Below are 17,459 nucleotides of genomic sequence, written 5' to 3'. Positions count from 1 at the left end.
GTACACTTGTCTTTAGATTTTTCTCTTGTCTTTTAGATTGTAAGCTCTTTGAGCAGGGACTGTCCTTCTATGTTTATTTGTACAGCGCTGCGTAACCCTAGTAGCGCTTTAGAAATGTTAGTTAGTAGTAGTAGTAGTAATATGGTAAAAGGGGCATTGAATAGGGAATCCTAAAACATTAGATGAGGACACTGAAATCTGGGGTGTGCAGTATGTTGTGGATATGAAAGAGGCTATAAATGTTTCTGGGGGTGACTGTATGGGACACTGAAGTATAAATAACCTTCTGGATCCTTTTGTCTACTTCAGACCCTGCAGTGAGAATAGTTCATCCCACTGATCACAGCGTGAAGTTGAAATTTCAGACTTTTCATCACATTGAACTGAAATGTGAGCTGTCTCGCCCTAATGCTGAGGTTCGCTGGTTTAAGGATGGTCTGGAGGTAGATGAGACAGAGAATCTGCGCCTGGAGACTGACGGAGCAGTCCAACGTCTTCACATCCTCAGCGCCTCCATGGAAGATTCTGGAGAATACATCTGTGATACCAGTGATGATTCTGTCTCATTTGATGTCAAGGTGACAGGTGAGAGTCAGGTGATGCTGGTGTGAGGACTTAAAGTCAGGCATGGTGAGAATCAAAGCTTAATTGACATTCAATTATCAAATGAGTCTCCTGTGTTTTAGGCCTTCTCATTCTAAGAATAACATGTTGTCACCGAAGGCACAGAATTTCTCACAGTATAACAGAAGTGAAGGTCAATACAATAAGAAAAATTTATATAAGATGATACCTTCTTATTAGTCAAATGTAATATATTACAGGGTTAACATTTGAGAGCAAACACTCCTTTCCTCAGATCAGAGCCGAATTTATACTCCACACAATCCAGTGAACATATCAGCCAGGACCTGCATAAAGGGATCTTTCACTGTCTACCCTCCCCAATACCGAACCTCTATCCTGTTCCCCACCCCCAACAGAAAGATACCTCAGCAAGGTCCAACACTACCTGCCAATCATGATGGACCACCTTCCTGAACCCTTCCCGCACAAAAAGGCTCTTGGCCTCCCTCCTTCGTCGCAGCAGCCTTTCCCCCCTTCCCCCACCTTTATATCCATGGTGATCTAGTGGATCATCCAGACAGAAGCGAACCCCACTCACTCCTGCCCCTGGTGTATCCAGATGAAAAATGACTGCTGTAACCTCTAGCAGTAGTCTCTCATGCTACCAATAGGGGTCAGCCTCTAGCGATAAAATCTCAAGTCTACTGCTAGACATAATGGAAGACATTTTTTATCCAGAGCCACCAGGGACAGGATCGAGCGGGGTTTGCGCTTGCTTGGATGCCCCACTACACTACCAGGGATTAAAGGTAGGCCCAGGACGGCCTACTGAGACATGGAAGGAGACCAAGAGGGGGCCTTTTCTGGGGAAAGGCTTCAGGAGGAGGGGTCCAGTTGTGGTTGTGGGTTCAAGTCATGTTGGGGCAGGATCAGGAGGGGGTCAGACCTTGTTGGAGGGGGAGCCTTCTCTTGCTGGGCAGATCAGACCTTGGAGGGATGGGAGGCAGTGGAGAATATCTACCCAGAAGTTATACACTGATACTCAGTGCTGGCAGCTGCATAGGACTTCCAGAGCATTAGCATTGAATATTGTCAGTAACCACATAAGTTGTGTCTACTCCCTGCCCCTGCCCTTCCTCTGGTCAGATTTGACATGGCTGAGTAATGCTGATATTCATTACATACTGCTGAAAATCAGTGACCTGCCCAATTAAACCATGCTCGATATCCATCCCAACAGTTAAAACAAAAAAACAAACATGGCAGATATAACAGGGAACCCTGCATCACCAACCAAATGCCTTTCTGAAATGAAGCCTTGAAGCTGCCTGCAAAATTCTAGTATATTCAGCTCTAATCATAGTCCTTCTGGCAAAGAATTCCACAAGATCGAGCCTGAGACAGACATAATATACTAGGTTGTGAGATGTTGGCAGTGGATCGAACCCTGATGCATTATAGCAAAACATTGGTCTCGCAACAGAAACATTCTAAGATAAATGGTTTTTGCATTTTAAAATAACTGAATATAAAAAGAAAAAAATGAAATGGAAAATGTGTGTTGATTAAAGATTAGCAAGGACCGATGAAGAAGCAGGTGAATCAAGAGAATATTAGTTCTTGTGAAACGAGTTGCCGCTGAGGTCTTGAATGCGTAAAAAAAAATAATTGAGCCTGCTTATCAATAAGGAAGCATTTGAAAAAGATTTTGGTGCAGGGTGTTACAGTTACTACTACTACTACTACTATTAAACATTTCTATAGCGCTACTAGACTTACGCAGCACTGTACAAATGAACATGAAAAGACAGTCCCTGCTCAACAGAGCTTACAATCTAAATTGGACAGACGAACAGACAGCTAGGGGTGGGGAAATTGCAGTGGTAGGGGTGATAAGTGAGGGTGTTGAGTAAGAGAGTCATGGTTAGGAGTTGAAAGCAGTAGCAAAGAGGTGGGCTTTAAGCCTAGACTTCAAGACAGCCAGAGACTGAGCCTGACGTACTGGCGTACTCAGTTATTGGAAGTTATTGAGCTACTTCTGCCAGTTCAGCATCACATTGGCCAATCAACAGTGATTTTTTCCCTCCTGAAGCATCTCCACTCTGTTTGATCCCATGGGCTGTATTACACTGGTACTGAAAAATTCTAATCTAACGTACACAGTTGAAGACTTGGCTCATTCCTCCCCATGGCCATTTGGTTTATTTATTTATTTAATTTATTCATTAGGACTAAGCTATATGAACCTAAAAATGCCCATATTTGTTGCATTTCACCATTTATTGAAAAATAAATGCACATCCCTATTAGTTGATATATTAATTTCTGGAAAGTGTAACATACACTTCCAATGGTATGGCTTCCAAGTCTTCTTCTTGTAATTACTAATACTACTTATCATTTCTATAGTGCTACTAGATGTACACAGCACTGTACACTTGAACATGAAGAGACAGTCCCTGCTCGAGAGAGCATACAATCTAATCAGGACAGACAGACAAGACAATTAAGGGATAAGGGAATTAATAAGGTGGGAAAGATAAAATATACAAGGGTACTGTACTGCTAGGAATTATTAGGAAAGGGATGCAAAACGTGACGAAGAATATTGTTATGCCTCTGTATCGCTCCATGGTGCGACCTCACCTTGAGTATTGCGTTCAGTTCTGGTTGCCGTATCTCAAAAAAGATATAGCAGAATTAGAAAAGGTTCAAAGAAGAGCAACCAAAATGATAAAGGGGATGGAACTCTTCTCATAAGAGGAAAGGCTAAAGAGGTTAGGGCTCTTCAGCTTGGAAAAGAGATGGATGAGGGGAGATATGATTGAGGTCTACAAGACCCTGAGTGGTGTAGAACAAGTAGAAGTAAATCAATTTTTTACTTATTTCAAAAGTAGAAAGACTAGGGGACACTCAAGGAAGTTAGATGGAAATACTTTTAAAACAAATAGGAAAAAATATTTTTTCAATCAATGATTAGTTAAGCTGTGGAACTCTTTGCTGGAGGATGTGTAACAGCAGTTAGCGTATCTAGGTTTAAAAAAGATTTGGACAAGTTCCTGGAGGAAAAATCCATAGTCTGTTATTGAGATGGTCATTGGGGGAAGCCACTGCTTGCCCTGGGATTGGTAGCATGGAATGTTCTACTAATTGGGTTTCTGCCAGGTACTTGTTGTTGAGGACGTCCTCGCAAAACGTCCCGATGGAGGGGCGGGGAAACCCGTATTATGGAAACAAAATGGACATCCATCTTTCGTTTCGATAATATGGTTGGGGACGCCCAAATCTTGAAATTTAGGTCGTCCTTAGAGATGGTCATCCCTAGACTTGGTCGTTTCTTATTTTTGGCAATAATGGAAACCAAAGACGCCCATCTCAGAAATGACCAAATGCAAGCCCTTTGGCCGTGGGAGGAGCCAGCATTTGTAGTGCCTTGGTCCCCCTGACATGCCAGGACACCAATCGGGCACCCTAGGGGACACTGCAGTGGACTTCATAAAATGCTCCCAGGAACATAGCTCCCTTACCTTGTCTGCTGAGCCCCCCAAACCCCCCCTAGAACCCGCTACCCACAACTATACACCACTACCATAGCCCTTACAGGTGAAGGGGGGCACCTAGATATGGGTACAGTGGGTTTCTGGTGGGTTTGGACAGCTTGCTGTTTCCTCCATAAATGTAACAAGTAGGGAGGGGGATGGGCCTGGGTCCGCCTGCCCGAAGTGCACTGCACCCACTAAAACTGCTCCAGGGACCTGCATAGTGCTGTAATGGAGCTGAGTATGACATCTGAGGCTGGCATAGGGGCTGGCAAAAAATATTTGGTAAGATGTTTTTTGAGGATGGGAGGGAGTTATGACCATTGGGGGTGTAAGGGGAGGTCATCCACGATTCTCTCCGGTGGTCATCTGGTTATTTAGCCCACCTTTTTGTGCCTTTGTTGTAAGAAAAACAGGACCAGGTAAAGTCGTCCAAGTGCTCGTCAGGGATGCCCTTTTTTTCCATTATGGGTCGAGGAAGTCTATGTTTTAGGCATGGCCAAGTCCCGCCTTCGCTATGCCCCCTTGAACTTTGGCTGTCCCTGCGACGGAAAGCAGTTGGGGATGGCCAAACTCGGCTTTCAATTATACCGATTTGGATGACCCTGTGAGAAGGACGCCCATCTTCCAATTTGTGTCGAAAGATGGACGTCCTCTTTTGAAAATGAGCCTGATAATATACATTTAGTCTCACAGCTTCAGTTATTGAATTCATCTCTGAGGCTTCAAATAATGAGGAAAAGCATTGGTAAGGAAGAATTATTAGTCCCCTTTACGTAAATATCATTTGAATTTCTTAACGTTTAGTTGCAAACTTTTAAAGAAATCATAGGAGAACGATGGGGATCAAGACATCATCTAATCCTAGATTGAGCAATCTTTAAATGAGGTTATGGCTGAAAGTTGACAGTTACCAAGGAGGGCATGGCTTGGCAGGGGGTATTTTCTAAGGATGCTATTAAAGCAGGGAAATTGGTCTTAGCCAGAAAATGGAAGGGTGAGAGGGTCCCTTCAAGAGACACATGGCTGGCCAAGCTATGGCCTATTTTTGACACGGAGAAAACATTGGTGGAGCAGAGGAAATCTATTCAAAAGTGGTAGAAGATTTGGAAGCCCCTGTGACCCCTGGAGGCACCAGCTGAGTAACTTCTGGGATTGGCCCCTCATATATTATGAATTTGATCACAGAGAAATTCTGAATTCTAAGGGTGGGGGTTGATGGAGGGAGGTGGTAGGAGGTGGGGATTCTAGACTTTGGGTAAAAATGAGTTAAAGATTTCCACACACTAAAAGAAGATGTTTTTTTAAATAATTGTTATATTGTGTTGTTAGTATCATTGCTTTAACTGAATATGTCAATGGTTTAAAGTTCTTCCACAAATTAAAAACAAAAATACAGAGAGAGTATCCTGATAGAGAGGATGTGGCTCAAGCTAAGATAGTTTAGATGAATAGAAATAATGTGAATGATTCCAAATTAGAATCAACTGCTAATAAGCAAATAGTGAATAGGAATAAAACTAATGGATCACAAGATATGCAGGAAAGTGGATCGGGGTAAATCTTCAGTAGTCATAGCCGGAGTGTGCTGCCGCTCTGTCCAGTGAGCACCAGGGTGGTCCAGGAGCACTACTACTACTACTTATCATTTCTAAAGCGCTACTAGACGTACGCAGTGCTGTACACTTGAACATGAAGAGACAGTCCCTGCTCCACAGAGCTTACAATCTAATTAGGACAGACAAACAGGACAAACAAGAGATAAGGGAGATAAGCAGAGCTGGAAATTATTAAGTGCCTGTGCCTGGATAACAGATACCATTCCCGGCCTGTCCAAATCCAGTTACAGCCACAAAAGACCCAGATATTTGGTGCTGGGAGCAGGATAGGAGCCAGCACTGAATAGCCTGGTCCAGTTCAGCTGGGGGCACCCGTATTTCTAAGAATGCTGATTGCTAATGACTGAATATTGATCTGAATCTATTTCAGCGTCTATGTACAGATGCCATAGGTCTAAACAGTGTGCAACAATTAAAGTAGGCAAAGGTAAAACAGATATCTCACAGATAGCCAGTGGGACACTGTGAACACAAGTTCCTGGAGAAAAAGTCCAGAATCTGCTATTAAGACGATCCTGCAATGTTAAGAACTCTCAGGATCATCTTTTTCTCTGTCAGACCCCCCACAGAACACCACTCTGGATCTGCCTCTCTTTCTCTATCAGACCAGTGGCGTAGCCACAGGTGGGCCTGGGTGGGGCAGGGCCCACCCACTTAGGGCTCAGGCCCACCCAACAGTAGCACACATTTAGTGGTAGCTGGTGGAGATCCCAAGCTCTACCAGCTGAAGACTTCCCCCTGATGGTAACAAAAATACTAGTCTCCATGCTACCGGCACCTGCACATGCTCAGTTTTCAGGGCATGCTTGCTGCAGACTACCAAGGTGGAAAGAAGCATTTTCTCACCAGCTGAGATATTTTTGGTTGGGGGGGGAACACTTGGTGCCCACCCAGTTCTTGCCTAGGCCCACCCAAAATCTATTTTCTGGCTACGCCTCTGTATCAGACCCCATAGTGGTAACAGTTCTTCCTCTCTTTCTTTCTGTATTAGACCCTGCAGTAAGAATACTCCACCCCAGTAACCACAATGTGAAGCTGGAATTTCAGGGTTCTGATCACATTGAACTGAAATGTGAGCTGTCTCGTCCTAATGCTGAGGTTCGCTGGTTTAAGGATGGTCTGGAGGTAGATGTGTCAGAGAATCTGCGTCTGGACACTGACGGAGCAGTCCAACGTCTTACTATCCTGAGCGCTTCCATGGAAGATTCTGGAGAATACGTCTGTGATGCTAATGATGATTTTGTCTCATTTGATGTCAGAGTAACAGGTGAGAGGTCAGGTGATACTAATGTGGGAAGTCAAGGTCTAGGCTGGTTAAACTTCAGAAATCATTTGCAGACTTCATGAGATCAGGACAGAGATCAGGACATAAAGTCTTACAGTTGCTCTTGTAGTCCAGTTGTATATGGAAGAAAAAGACAAGCTTACAGAATATTTTATTAATGCTGATGGATTGTTTTTAGAATTTCATCATTTATTTGTTTGTGATGTATTATTGTTGATTTTTGTTACTGATGACATTTTAATTTATACAACACTTGGAACCTATATTTTAGCTGATAAACTAAACTGGAAAAAAATAAACAGATACATTGTAGGTGAGAGGTTTTGATTGGACTGTATTGCTTTCCAGAGCTCTCCTAACTTCAGTAGATCCGTGCAAACGAGCTACAACCCTCCACTGTCATTTTCCTGCAGCTACAACTTCACTTATCCTTGCACAGCTCTGGCAAACTCATTGTCAAAAATGTATTATGTTAGTCCAGTATCAAGGTCTCAACTGCAAACTGTTCTGGAACCCGCGACAATGTGAAAGTCCCACCGAGATCTTAAATATTTCCATCTGAATAAGCAAAAAAAGTTATTTTTCCTCAAGCAGCTCTGTGGCAAGGGAAGAACCACATTCTTTCCAGAAAATAATCCAAACTTTTCAGGACATACTTTGAAGTTAATCTCTTTGGGAATTTTATTGTTTCAACAAAGAGTGAACTATATACTTTTCAAAAGAAGGAGTTTGCTTCGATCCAAGATGGCGTCTTAGTGAATGATTGCATCAGATGCCCTCAGCAGCGCTCTGTTAATTTGCTAAGGAGGAATCTAACCCCTCGGACGATGGGCAAAAGACAGTAAAGGAAAATCCCTCAGCCTCTGCTGGAACTCACCCTCCGGCCAGCGCAAGCTACGCTAGAGAGCTACGGGATAGCGCCTGGACCCAGACTATCTTCCTCCGTTATCGATGCCGATACGTCTGCATTGGCTGGCAGTTTAGATGGGGTTTCCCTAAGCCCCGTCGTACGTGCAGCTCCCCCACAACCAGGAGGAAGCATGGAATTGGAGTCTGTTACTCTGCCTCCAGAAGAGGGGCAGAATTTACAGAGAGGGAGCCCATCCATGCCGGAGAATGTGGAGGAAGACCGGGTAGGATCACAATCTTTAAAAAATTCCTCAAAAATGTTATCTGAATTGAAAACGATCCTCAATACCCCCACTCCTGTGCTGCAATTGGGGTCAATTAATAGACCTGCCTTAGTGACATTGGAGTCACTCTGGGACCTGACCTTTAATATGAACACTTCAACACTCTAAGGAGATTAAGGTACTTTCTGAGTCAACAATAGCAAACCAGGTCTCCGAGGTGGAACAAATTGGAGAAAACCTAAAGAAGCTAGAATCTTTAAATCAAACTTTTGCAAAAGAAAAACTTTATACCCTACGGAGAATAGAATATTTTTAAAACCAATCCAAAAGATTGAATTTACATTTTACTAATTTTCCCAGGTCTCCAATAATTACACCGGTGGAGAAGGTTAAAAAATACTTGACAGAGGTGCTGGGAATGTGTAGTGATGTACTACCTCCCATAGTGCGAGTACAATATTTTCAAACTAATACTGAAGGTGTTATTATTTCTCAGGCACATATGGGAGAAGGTATGAACTTAACTTCCTTTATTGAATCCTCATTAGAAGTCATTACTCAAAGGACAACTGCATTGGTTTCTTTTGCCTTAGAAATGGACCGTAATACAGTATTAAGAGTTATTCTTCAGACATTTAGATTCCCTGTTTTTAGGTTCCAATATAAGAATATATCCAGATCTCGCCAGAGAAACACAGAAAAGACGCGAGGCTTTTTTAGCTTTACGTCAAAGGACTTTGGACATAGGAGCAAATTTTGTGCTCAAAATTCCATGTATTTGTCGAATTTTATTTCAATCAAAAAATTACCAATTCTTCGAACCTAGACAGTTAATTGATTTCCTGACTTCTAGAGAAGAGGAGAATGTAATGTAATAGTCAAGTAACAGAAGACAATGGGTCAGCATCACTCCCAAATTTGGTTAATATAATTATAATAATTATTTCATTCTCTTGGATCCATATTTCTTAAAAGTATTGGACGAAAATGTTAAAGGTTTATTTCAATCTCTGAATTTTCATTATTGTGATGAATATTACAAATTGCAATATTATATTGTTTTGTGTTGTATAATAATATAATAAAGAAATTATTCACAAAAGAAGGAGTTTTTAGTTTGTGATAAATAGAGAGACTTTTTCATACTTAATGATCCCTATATTTAGTGATTTGGATTGAGCTCACACCTTTTCTGTAGTAGCTCAAGCTGGAAATTAGAGGGACACGGGATCGGAGGTAGTGTCTTACTTTGGATTAAAAACTGGTTGAAAGATAGGAAACAGAGAGTAGGATTAAAAGGTCATTATTCGCAATGGAGAAGGGTAGTTAGCGGGGTCCCCCAGGGATTGGTGCTGGGACCTCTGCTTTTTAACATATTCATAAATTACCTAGAGATGGGGGGGTAACTAGTGAGGTAATCAAATTTGCCGATGACACAAAGTTATTCAAAGTAGTCAAATCACGGGAAGATTGTGAAAAACTACGAGACTGGGAGACTGGGCGTTTAATGTGAACAAGTGCAAAGTGATGCATGTGGGAAATTGGAACCCAAAATATAACTATGTCATGCAAGGTTCAGCGTTGGGAGTCACGGACCGAGAAAGGGATCTAGGTGTCATCGTAGATGATACGATGAAAACTTCTGCTCAATGTGCTGCTGCGGCTAGGAAAGCAAATAGAATGTTGGGTATCATTAGGAAAGGGATTGAAAACAAAAATAAGGATATTATTCTGCCTTTGTATCGCTCCATGGTGTGACCGCACCTCGAGTATTGTGTTCAATTCTGGTGGCCGTACCTCAAAAAAGACATAGTGGAATTGGAAAAGGTGCAGAGAAGGGCGACAAAGATGATACAGGGGATGGGACAACTTCCCTATCAGGATAGGCTGAAGAGGCTGGAGCTCTTCAGCTTGGAGAAAAGGAGGCTGAGGGGAGATATGATAGAGGTCTTTAAGATAATCAGTGGACTGGAACGGGTCGATGTGGAGCGTCTGTTTACGCTTTCCAAAAACACTAGGACAAGGGGGCATGCGATGAAGCTGCAGTGTGGTAAATTTAAAACGAATTGGAGGAAATGTTTCTTCACTCAACGAGTAGTTAAACTCTGGAATTTGCTGCCGGAAAAGGTGGTTAAGGCGGTTAACTTAGTGGACTTCAAAAAAGGGTTGGATGGCTTCCTGGAGGAAAAAGCCATAGAATGTTATTGAATGGACAAGGGAATAATACAGCATTTTTAGGATGGGCGGGACAAATTGCTTGTTCTTTTGGCCGCTGTTGGTGACAGGGTGCTGGGCTCGATGGACCCTTGGTCTGTCCCAGCATGGCGATGCTTATGTACTTATGTACTCTTATGTTCTTATTGTAATGGCAGCATGTTCTCTCCACATGCAAAACATGCACGTGGAGAGAACATGTTGCCATTGCAATAAGAACATAAGAGTAGCCATACTAGGTCAGACCAATGGGCCATCTAGCCCAGTATCCTGTTTTCCAAACAGTAGCTAAGCCAGGACACAAGTACCAGGCAGAAACCCAAATCGTGGCAACACTCCATACTACAAATCCCAGGGCAAGCAGTTGCTTCCCATGTTTGTCTCAGTAGCAGACTATGGATTTTTCCTCCAGGAATTTGTCCAAATCTTTTAAAAACCCAGATACGTCAACTGCTGTTACCACCTCCTCCGGCAAAGAGTTTCAGAGCTTAACTAGTTGGTGCAAGAGGTGTCGATGCGTTTGTCTCTTGGCAGCCCGGTACGTACTCCCGAGCCCCCACGGATTCTGACACCGCCTGTTCCACCGGCCCCGCAGCCTTCTCCGATGGTGGCTCTTGACGAGCGTATCCGGGCCTTGTTTCCAGAACTTCTGGAAGGCTTACTGCAACAATTTACTTCGGTATTGGGGGTGCTTGCGCCTTCTGTACCATCTGCTGTAGCGGTGTCTGGCCCTTCTCCTGTGGTGAGGTCTCCGACTTCGGTACCGCCTGCAGCAACTGCGTCAGCTGCCACCCAGGTCGACTCCACTTCGACGTCGGTGGAGGGAGCTTCGCCGCAGTTGGATCGGGCGTCAACTTCTCGACATCGCCACAGAGGACATCATTCCTCAGCGTCGAGGCAGGTCCAGTGTCAGAGTACCTTGACACAGGTTGTGTCTGACACTGAGCAGGAGCGCTCGTGGGAATCATAGGAAGATCCCAGGTACTTCTCTTCCAATGAGTCCTTTGGGATTCCCTCTGACCCTTCTCCTCCGCTGGAAAGAAGACTATCTCCACCAGAGAGTCTGTCTTTTTCCTCTTTTGTCCGGGAAATGGCTACGGCTATTCCCTTCCCTGTGGAGGTTGAGGATGAGCCCAGGTCTGACATGCTGGAAGTCCTGGATTATTCTTCTCCACCTAAAGAGGCTGTGACAGTCCCTCTGCATAAGGTACTGAAGGAAGTCCTTATGAGAAACTGGTCCGCCCCTCTGTCTGGACCTGTGGTTCCCAAGAAAGCTGAGTCCCAATACCGGATCCACGGTGAACCTAGATTGATGAGGTCCCAATTACCCCACAATTCTATGGTGGTGGATTCCATTCTCAAGACAGCTAGGAGTACTAGAGACTATGCTTCGGCGCCCCCAGGTAGAGAAGCTAGGACTCTTGACTCTTTTGGGAGAAAGACGTATCAGGCCGCTATGCTCGCTGCCAAATCCAGTCATACCAGCTCTTCACGAGCGTACACTTGCGAGACTCGATAAGTCAACTGTCCAGCTTGGTTGATGCACTCCCTATGGATTTGGCTGAGCCTTTTTGCCAGGTGGTCAGGCAGCAGAAGGCGTGTCGTAAGTTCCTGGCCAGGGGTACTTTGACACTTTTGACATGACATCCAGGATCGCTGCTCAAGGTATAGTGATGCGCAGACTCTCATGGCTGCATGTCTCTGACCTGGATCATTCTGTCCAGCAGCGGATGGCGGATGTTCCTTGCCGGGGGGGGACAATCTTTTTGGCGAGAAAGTAGAGGATCTCATTAATCAGATTAAGAAGCATAATAATGCTGTGGATTCTCTCTCCCACCGGGCGCCTTCTGCTACAGCCACCTCATCTAGGAGGTTTTTTGGAGGGGAGAGAAGTGCTCCCTATTACACTCCTGCTTCTTGGCAGCCTGCCCAGGCTCAGCCCCAGTGCGCTCGTTCTCGTCAACAGTGTGCGACTAAGGCCCACTCTCCTCCCCAGCACAAGAAAGGGACGGCTTTCGACTGGCTCCAGTTCAGCATAGCCTCAGTAAAAGTGTCTGTACTGGACGACTTGCTGGTAGGGGGGAGGTTGATGTTTTTTCACCAAAGGTGGCCTCTCATAACCTCCGACCGGTTCTTCAAATAGTCCGGTTAGGATACACCCTCAATCTGGAATCCAAACCTCCAAATTACCCACCAGGAGTTCATTCTTACAGCTCCCAGCACAAGCAGGTACATAAGCATATAAGCACATAAGCACCACCATACTGTGAAAAGACCATCAAGCTCAGCATCCTGTCTCTGACAGCAGCCAATCCAGGCTTCAAGAACCCGGCACCCCCCCCCCCCCCCAAAAAAAAAAAAAAATTAATGTTCAATGGACTTTTCCTTCAGGAATCTGTCCAAACCCCCCTTAAACTCTGTAAGGCCAGCCGCTGCCACCACATTCTCCAGCAACGAGTTCCAGAGTCCAACTACATGCTGAGTACTTGCAGAGGAACTCTCCACCCTTCTAAAGGCCAGTGTGGTCGAACCCGTTCCACCAGGGGAAGAAGGGCTGAGATTCTATTCCAGGTACTTCCTTGTGCAAAAGAAAACAGGGGGGGATGCATCCCATCCTAGACCTAAGGGGCCTGAGCAATTATCTGGTTTGAGGAAAGTTCAGGATGGTTTCCCTGGCACCCTTCTTCCCATGATTCAGGAAAACGATTGGCTATGCTCTCTGGACTTAAAGGATGCTTATACTCAAATCTCGATACTCCCAGTTCAGAGGAAGTATCTTCGATTTCGGCTGGGAACTCAGCACTTTCAGTACTGTGAACTGCCCTTTGGTCTGGCATCTGCTCCCAGAGTGTTCACAAAGTGCCTGGTGGTAGTCGCAGCGTCGCTACGCAGACTGGGAGTGCATGTGTTCCCTTATCTCGACGATTGGCTGGTGAAGAGCACCTCGGAGGCAGGCGCTCTACAGTCCATGCAAATAACTATTCAGGTGCTAGAACTACTGGGGTTTGTGATCAATTATTCCAAGTCCCATCTCAAACCAAAAATTGGAATTCATTGGAGCACTGTTGAACACAAAGATAGCTCAAGTTTATCTCCCCAAGGTGAGGGCAGACAACCTCCTGTCCCTAGTGTCCTTGGTTCAAGGGTCTCAACAGATCTCAGCTCGGCAGATGTTGAGATTTGTGGGGCACATGGCCTCCACAGTTCACATAACTCCCATGGCACGCCTACACATGAGATCAGCTCAATGGACCCTAGCTTCCCAGTGGTATCAAGCTGCGGGAAGTCTAGTGGATGTGATCCAACTGTCCACCGACTTTCAGAATTCCTTGCGGTGGTGGACGATTCGGCCCAATTTGACCTTGGGACGTCCATTCCAAATCCCTCAGCCACAGAAAGTGCTGACGACAGATGCATCCCTCCTGGGGTGGGGAGCTCATGTAGATGGGCTTCACACTCAAGGAGCTTGGTCCTTTCAGGAAAAAGGTCTTCAGATCAATCTGGAATTGAGAGCGATCTGGAATGCTCTAAAGGCTTTCAGAGACCGGCGGTCCAACCAAGTTATATTGATTCAGACAGACAATGAGGTTGTCATGTATTACACCAACAAGCAGGGGGGCACCGGATCTCGTCCCCTGTGTCAGGAAGCCGTCCAGATGTGGCTTTGGGCATGCCGTCACGGCATGTTTCTCCAAGCCACTTATCTGGCAGGCGTAAACAGTCTGGCCGACATACTGAGCAGGGTAATGCAACCTCACGAGTGGTCACTGAACATGGATGTTGTCTGCAAGATCTTCTGAGCGTGGGGCACCCCCTCGGTGGATCTTTTTGCCACTCAGATCAATCACAAGGTCCCTCAGCTCTGTTCCAGGCTTCAGGCCCACGACAGGCTAGCGTCAGATGCCTTTCTCCTACATTGGGGAACATGCCTTCTCTATGCATATCCTCCCATACCTCTAGTAGGGAAGACTTTGCTGAAACTCAAGCAAGACTGCGGAACCATGATTCTGATTGCGCCCTTCTGGCCGCGTCAGATTTGGTTCCCTCTTCTTCTGGAGTTGTCCTCCGAGAAACCGTGGAGATTGGAGTGTTTTCCAACCCTCATTACCGAGAACGAGGGATCACTTCTGCATCCCAATCTCCAGTCTCTGGATCCACGGCCTGGATGTTGAGAGCTTAGAATTTGCCTCCTTGGGTCTTTCAGAGGGTGTCTCTCGAGTCTTGCTTGCTTCCAGGAAAGATTCCACCAAGAGGTGTTACTCTTTCAAATGGAGGAGGTTTGCCGTCTGGTGTGACAGCAAGGCCCTAGATCCTCTTTCTTGTCATCTGATTGGAGCCTACCAATGAACTCACACCAGCGACACCCAATCCAATTTTACATTCAGTCCTCATAGGGCTATTGTTTTCTAATTCAAATATCCACCGGTCCACATTTTACAGAATCTATGATACGCCAGTGTATATCAGTGACAAAATGCTTTTCCTGAAGCCAGTGAGATACATATGGAACTGAGATCTGTTCATTTTTAAGCTGAGGTTTGTGTTCATTTAGACGTATCCTTACAAGGATGGTGGTTTGGCCAACATCTACCTTTTCACATGGACAAACTATGGCATATATTACAAAAGATGAGTAACATGTAGTCAATGACTTCACAAACATCTGGGAAACTATTCATGTCCCTCAGAGCCAGTCTTAGGCAGGCACAGGGCCTCGCGTTCCCAGGGGCCCCATGGCAGCCTTAGCATCTCCCTCGTGCTCCCTGCTTCAGCAGTCATTGCCGTCTCCTGTTCTCAGTCTAACTGCCTTTGTCAGCTCTCTCCTACTCCCTTTCGGCTCCCTGCAGCGCTGCATTCTTCAGTCCTGACCACTGGCAGTGCCAGTGAGGTAAACACACTGCCTTCGGCGGCCCAGAAGCTTTCTCTCTGCTGCAGTTTCCTTTCCTGCATAGGCAGGACGCTGCAACAGAGGGAGAGCTTCCAGGGCCGCCAAAGGCAGTGTGTTTACCTGACTGACGCTGCCGATGGCCTGGAAAATTGAAGAAGGCAGCAGTGCTGCGAGCCGAAACTAAAGGAGCTGGTAGAAGAGAGCTGAAGGCGGTTAGATTGAGACAGCCGCTGAAGCCCATGAGGTTGGTCTCCCTTTCCCTCTACTCCATGCACCCCTCATCCCCTTACCCAAACAAAGCAAGCAAATCTATGAGCTGCTCTATGTTATCGTTCCTTATTGTTGGCAGCATTTTCATTGGACCTCACTTATATTTTCAAAGATGCTGGCTTGTGTAGCATATGGACGTACAAAGTGGAAGTATTGGTTTCATCTAGTTAGTTCTAAATAGTAACATAGAGTAACATAGTAAATGACGGCAGAAAAAGACCTGCATGGTCCATCCAGTCTGCCCAACAAGATAAACTCACATGTGCTACTTTTTGTGTATACCTTACCTTGATTTGTACCTGTCCTTTTCCGGGCACAGACCGTATAAGTCTGCCCAGCACTATCCCCGCCTCCCGCCACCGGCTCTGCCACCCAATCTCGGCTAAGCTCCTTAGGATCCATTCCTTCTGAACAGGATTCCTTTATGTTTATCCCACGCATGTTTGAATTCTGTTACCATTTTCATTTCCACCACTTCCCGCGGGAGGGCATTCCAAGCATCCACTACTCCCTCCGTGAAAAAATACTTCCTGACATTTTTCTTGAGTCTGCCCCCCTTCAATCTCATTTCATGTCCTCTCGTTCTACTGCCTTCGCACCTCCGGAAAAGGTTCGTTTGCAGATTAATACTTTTCAAATATTTGAACGTCTGTATCATATCACCCCTGTTTCTCCTTTCCTCCAGGGTATACATGTTCAGGTCATATCACCCCTGTTTCTCCTTTCTTCCAGAGTATACATGTTCAGGTCATCAAGACTCTGCTCATACGTCTTGTACGTCATAATCATTGTGTCATTTGGAGGGGCTGGTTTATAAGGACTCACTCTCTTTTGGTGGCCCTCTACTAGGTGAAAACATCAGAATAGACATTATGATGATCAGATGCTTAACATTCAGACTTACTATTTATATAAGTACAGTTTAGAAAAATCATTAATTAGGTTGAGACCTGGGAGCATTTAGCATCTTTTTTTCCTGTGCCTACATCAAAAGAAAAAGATGGCATGTAGGAAGTTGCTCCTTTTGCTTTGTGAAATGCAGTGGTATATTATAAAAATGCTCTTGTCCAGAGTCAATCTAAATGTGCCAACATTGTCCAGTTCAGCAAACTATTAGCCGCCAAGTTCATACAGCATTAATTACGTTCAGTTGAAAATAAATCTGTTGGCTCAGGCTGCTTGCTATGTGAATATTCAATCACTGTTTCATTTTTGCTACCAGGTAACTATGATTCGGATTATTCTTTCCAATGTTCATCACCTTGCATTTGTGCACATTAAATTTCATCTTCCATTTGGATGCCCAATCTTCCAATTTCCTAAGTCTTCCTGCAATATTTCACAGTCAGCACGTGTTTTAACAACCTTCAATAGTTTTGTATCATCTGCAAATGTATTCACCTTACTCATTCTGATTTCCATATCATTTATAAATATGTTAAATAGCACTGGTCCCAGAACAGATCCCTGTGGCACTCCACTGTTCACCCTCCTCCATTGAGAGAAATGACCATTTAACCCTGCCCTCTGTTTTCTATCCAATAACCAATTCTTAATCCACACCAGAACCTTGCCTCCTATTCCATTGACTCTTTAATTTTCTCAGGAGTCTCTCATGAGGAAGTTTATCGAACGTTTTCTGAAAATGTAGATACACTACATCAACAGGCTCACCTTTATCCACATATTTATTCACGCCTTCAAATAAATGAAGCAAATTGGTGAGGCAAGACTTCCCTCAGCTGAATCCATGCTGACTCTGTCCCATTAAACCATGTCTACGTGTTCTGTAATTTTATTCTTTATAATAGTTTCCAACACGGATTTAGTGAAGGGCAATCTTGCCTCACCAATCTACTACATTTCTTTGAAGGGGTGAACAAACATGTGGATTAAGGTGAGCCAGTCGATATTGTGTATCTGGATTTTCAAAAGGTATTTGAC

General features: G+C 44.7%; 1 protein-coding gene across 1 annotated transcript in view; it reads left to right on the top strand.

Moving 5' to 3' along the window:
- The window catches only part of LOC115458670 (obscurin-like protein 1), a 177,373-nt gene that overhangs the window by 83,251 nt on the left and 76,663 nt on the right, over positions 1–17,459 (top strand). Inside the window, exons 12-13 of the mRNA XM_030188499.1 lie at positions 310–585; positions 6,717–6,992. Coding sequence (XP_030044359.1) covers positions 310–585; positions 6,717–6,992 — 552 coding nt within the window. The remainder of the gene's footprint in view (positions 1–309; positions 586–6,716; positions 6,993–17,459) is intronic.

The sequence above is a fragment of the Microcaecilia unicolor genome, unplaced genomic scaffold (genome assembly GCF_901765095.1).
Source record: "Microcaecilia unicolor unplaced genomic scaffold, aMicUni1.1, whole genome shotgun sequence".
In the NCBI taxonomy this organism is placed as follows: Eukaryota; Metazoa; Chordata; class Amphibia; order Gymnophiona; family Siphonopidae; genus Microcaecilia; species Microcaecilia unicolor.
This window is presented reverse-complemented; position numbering and strand designations above follow the sequence as displayed.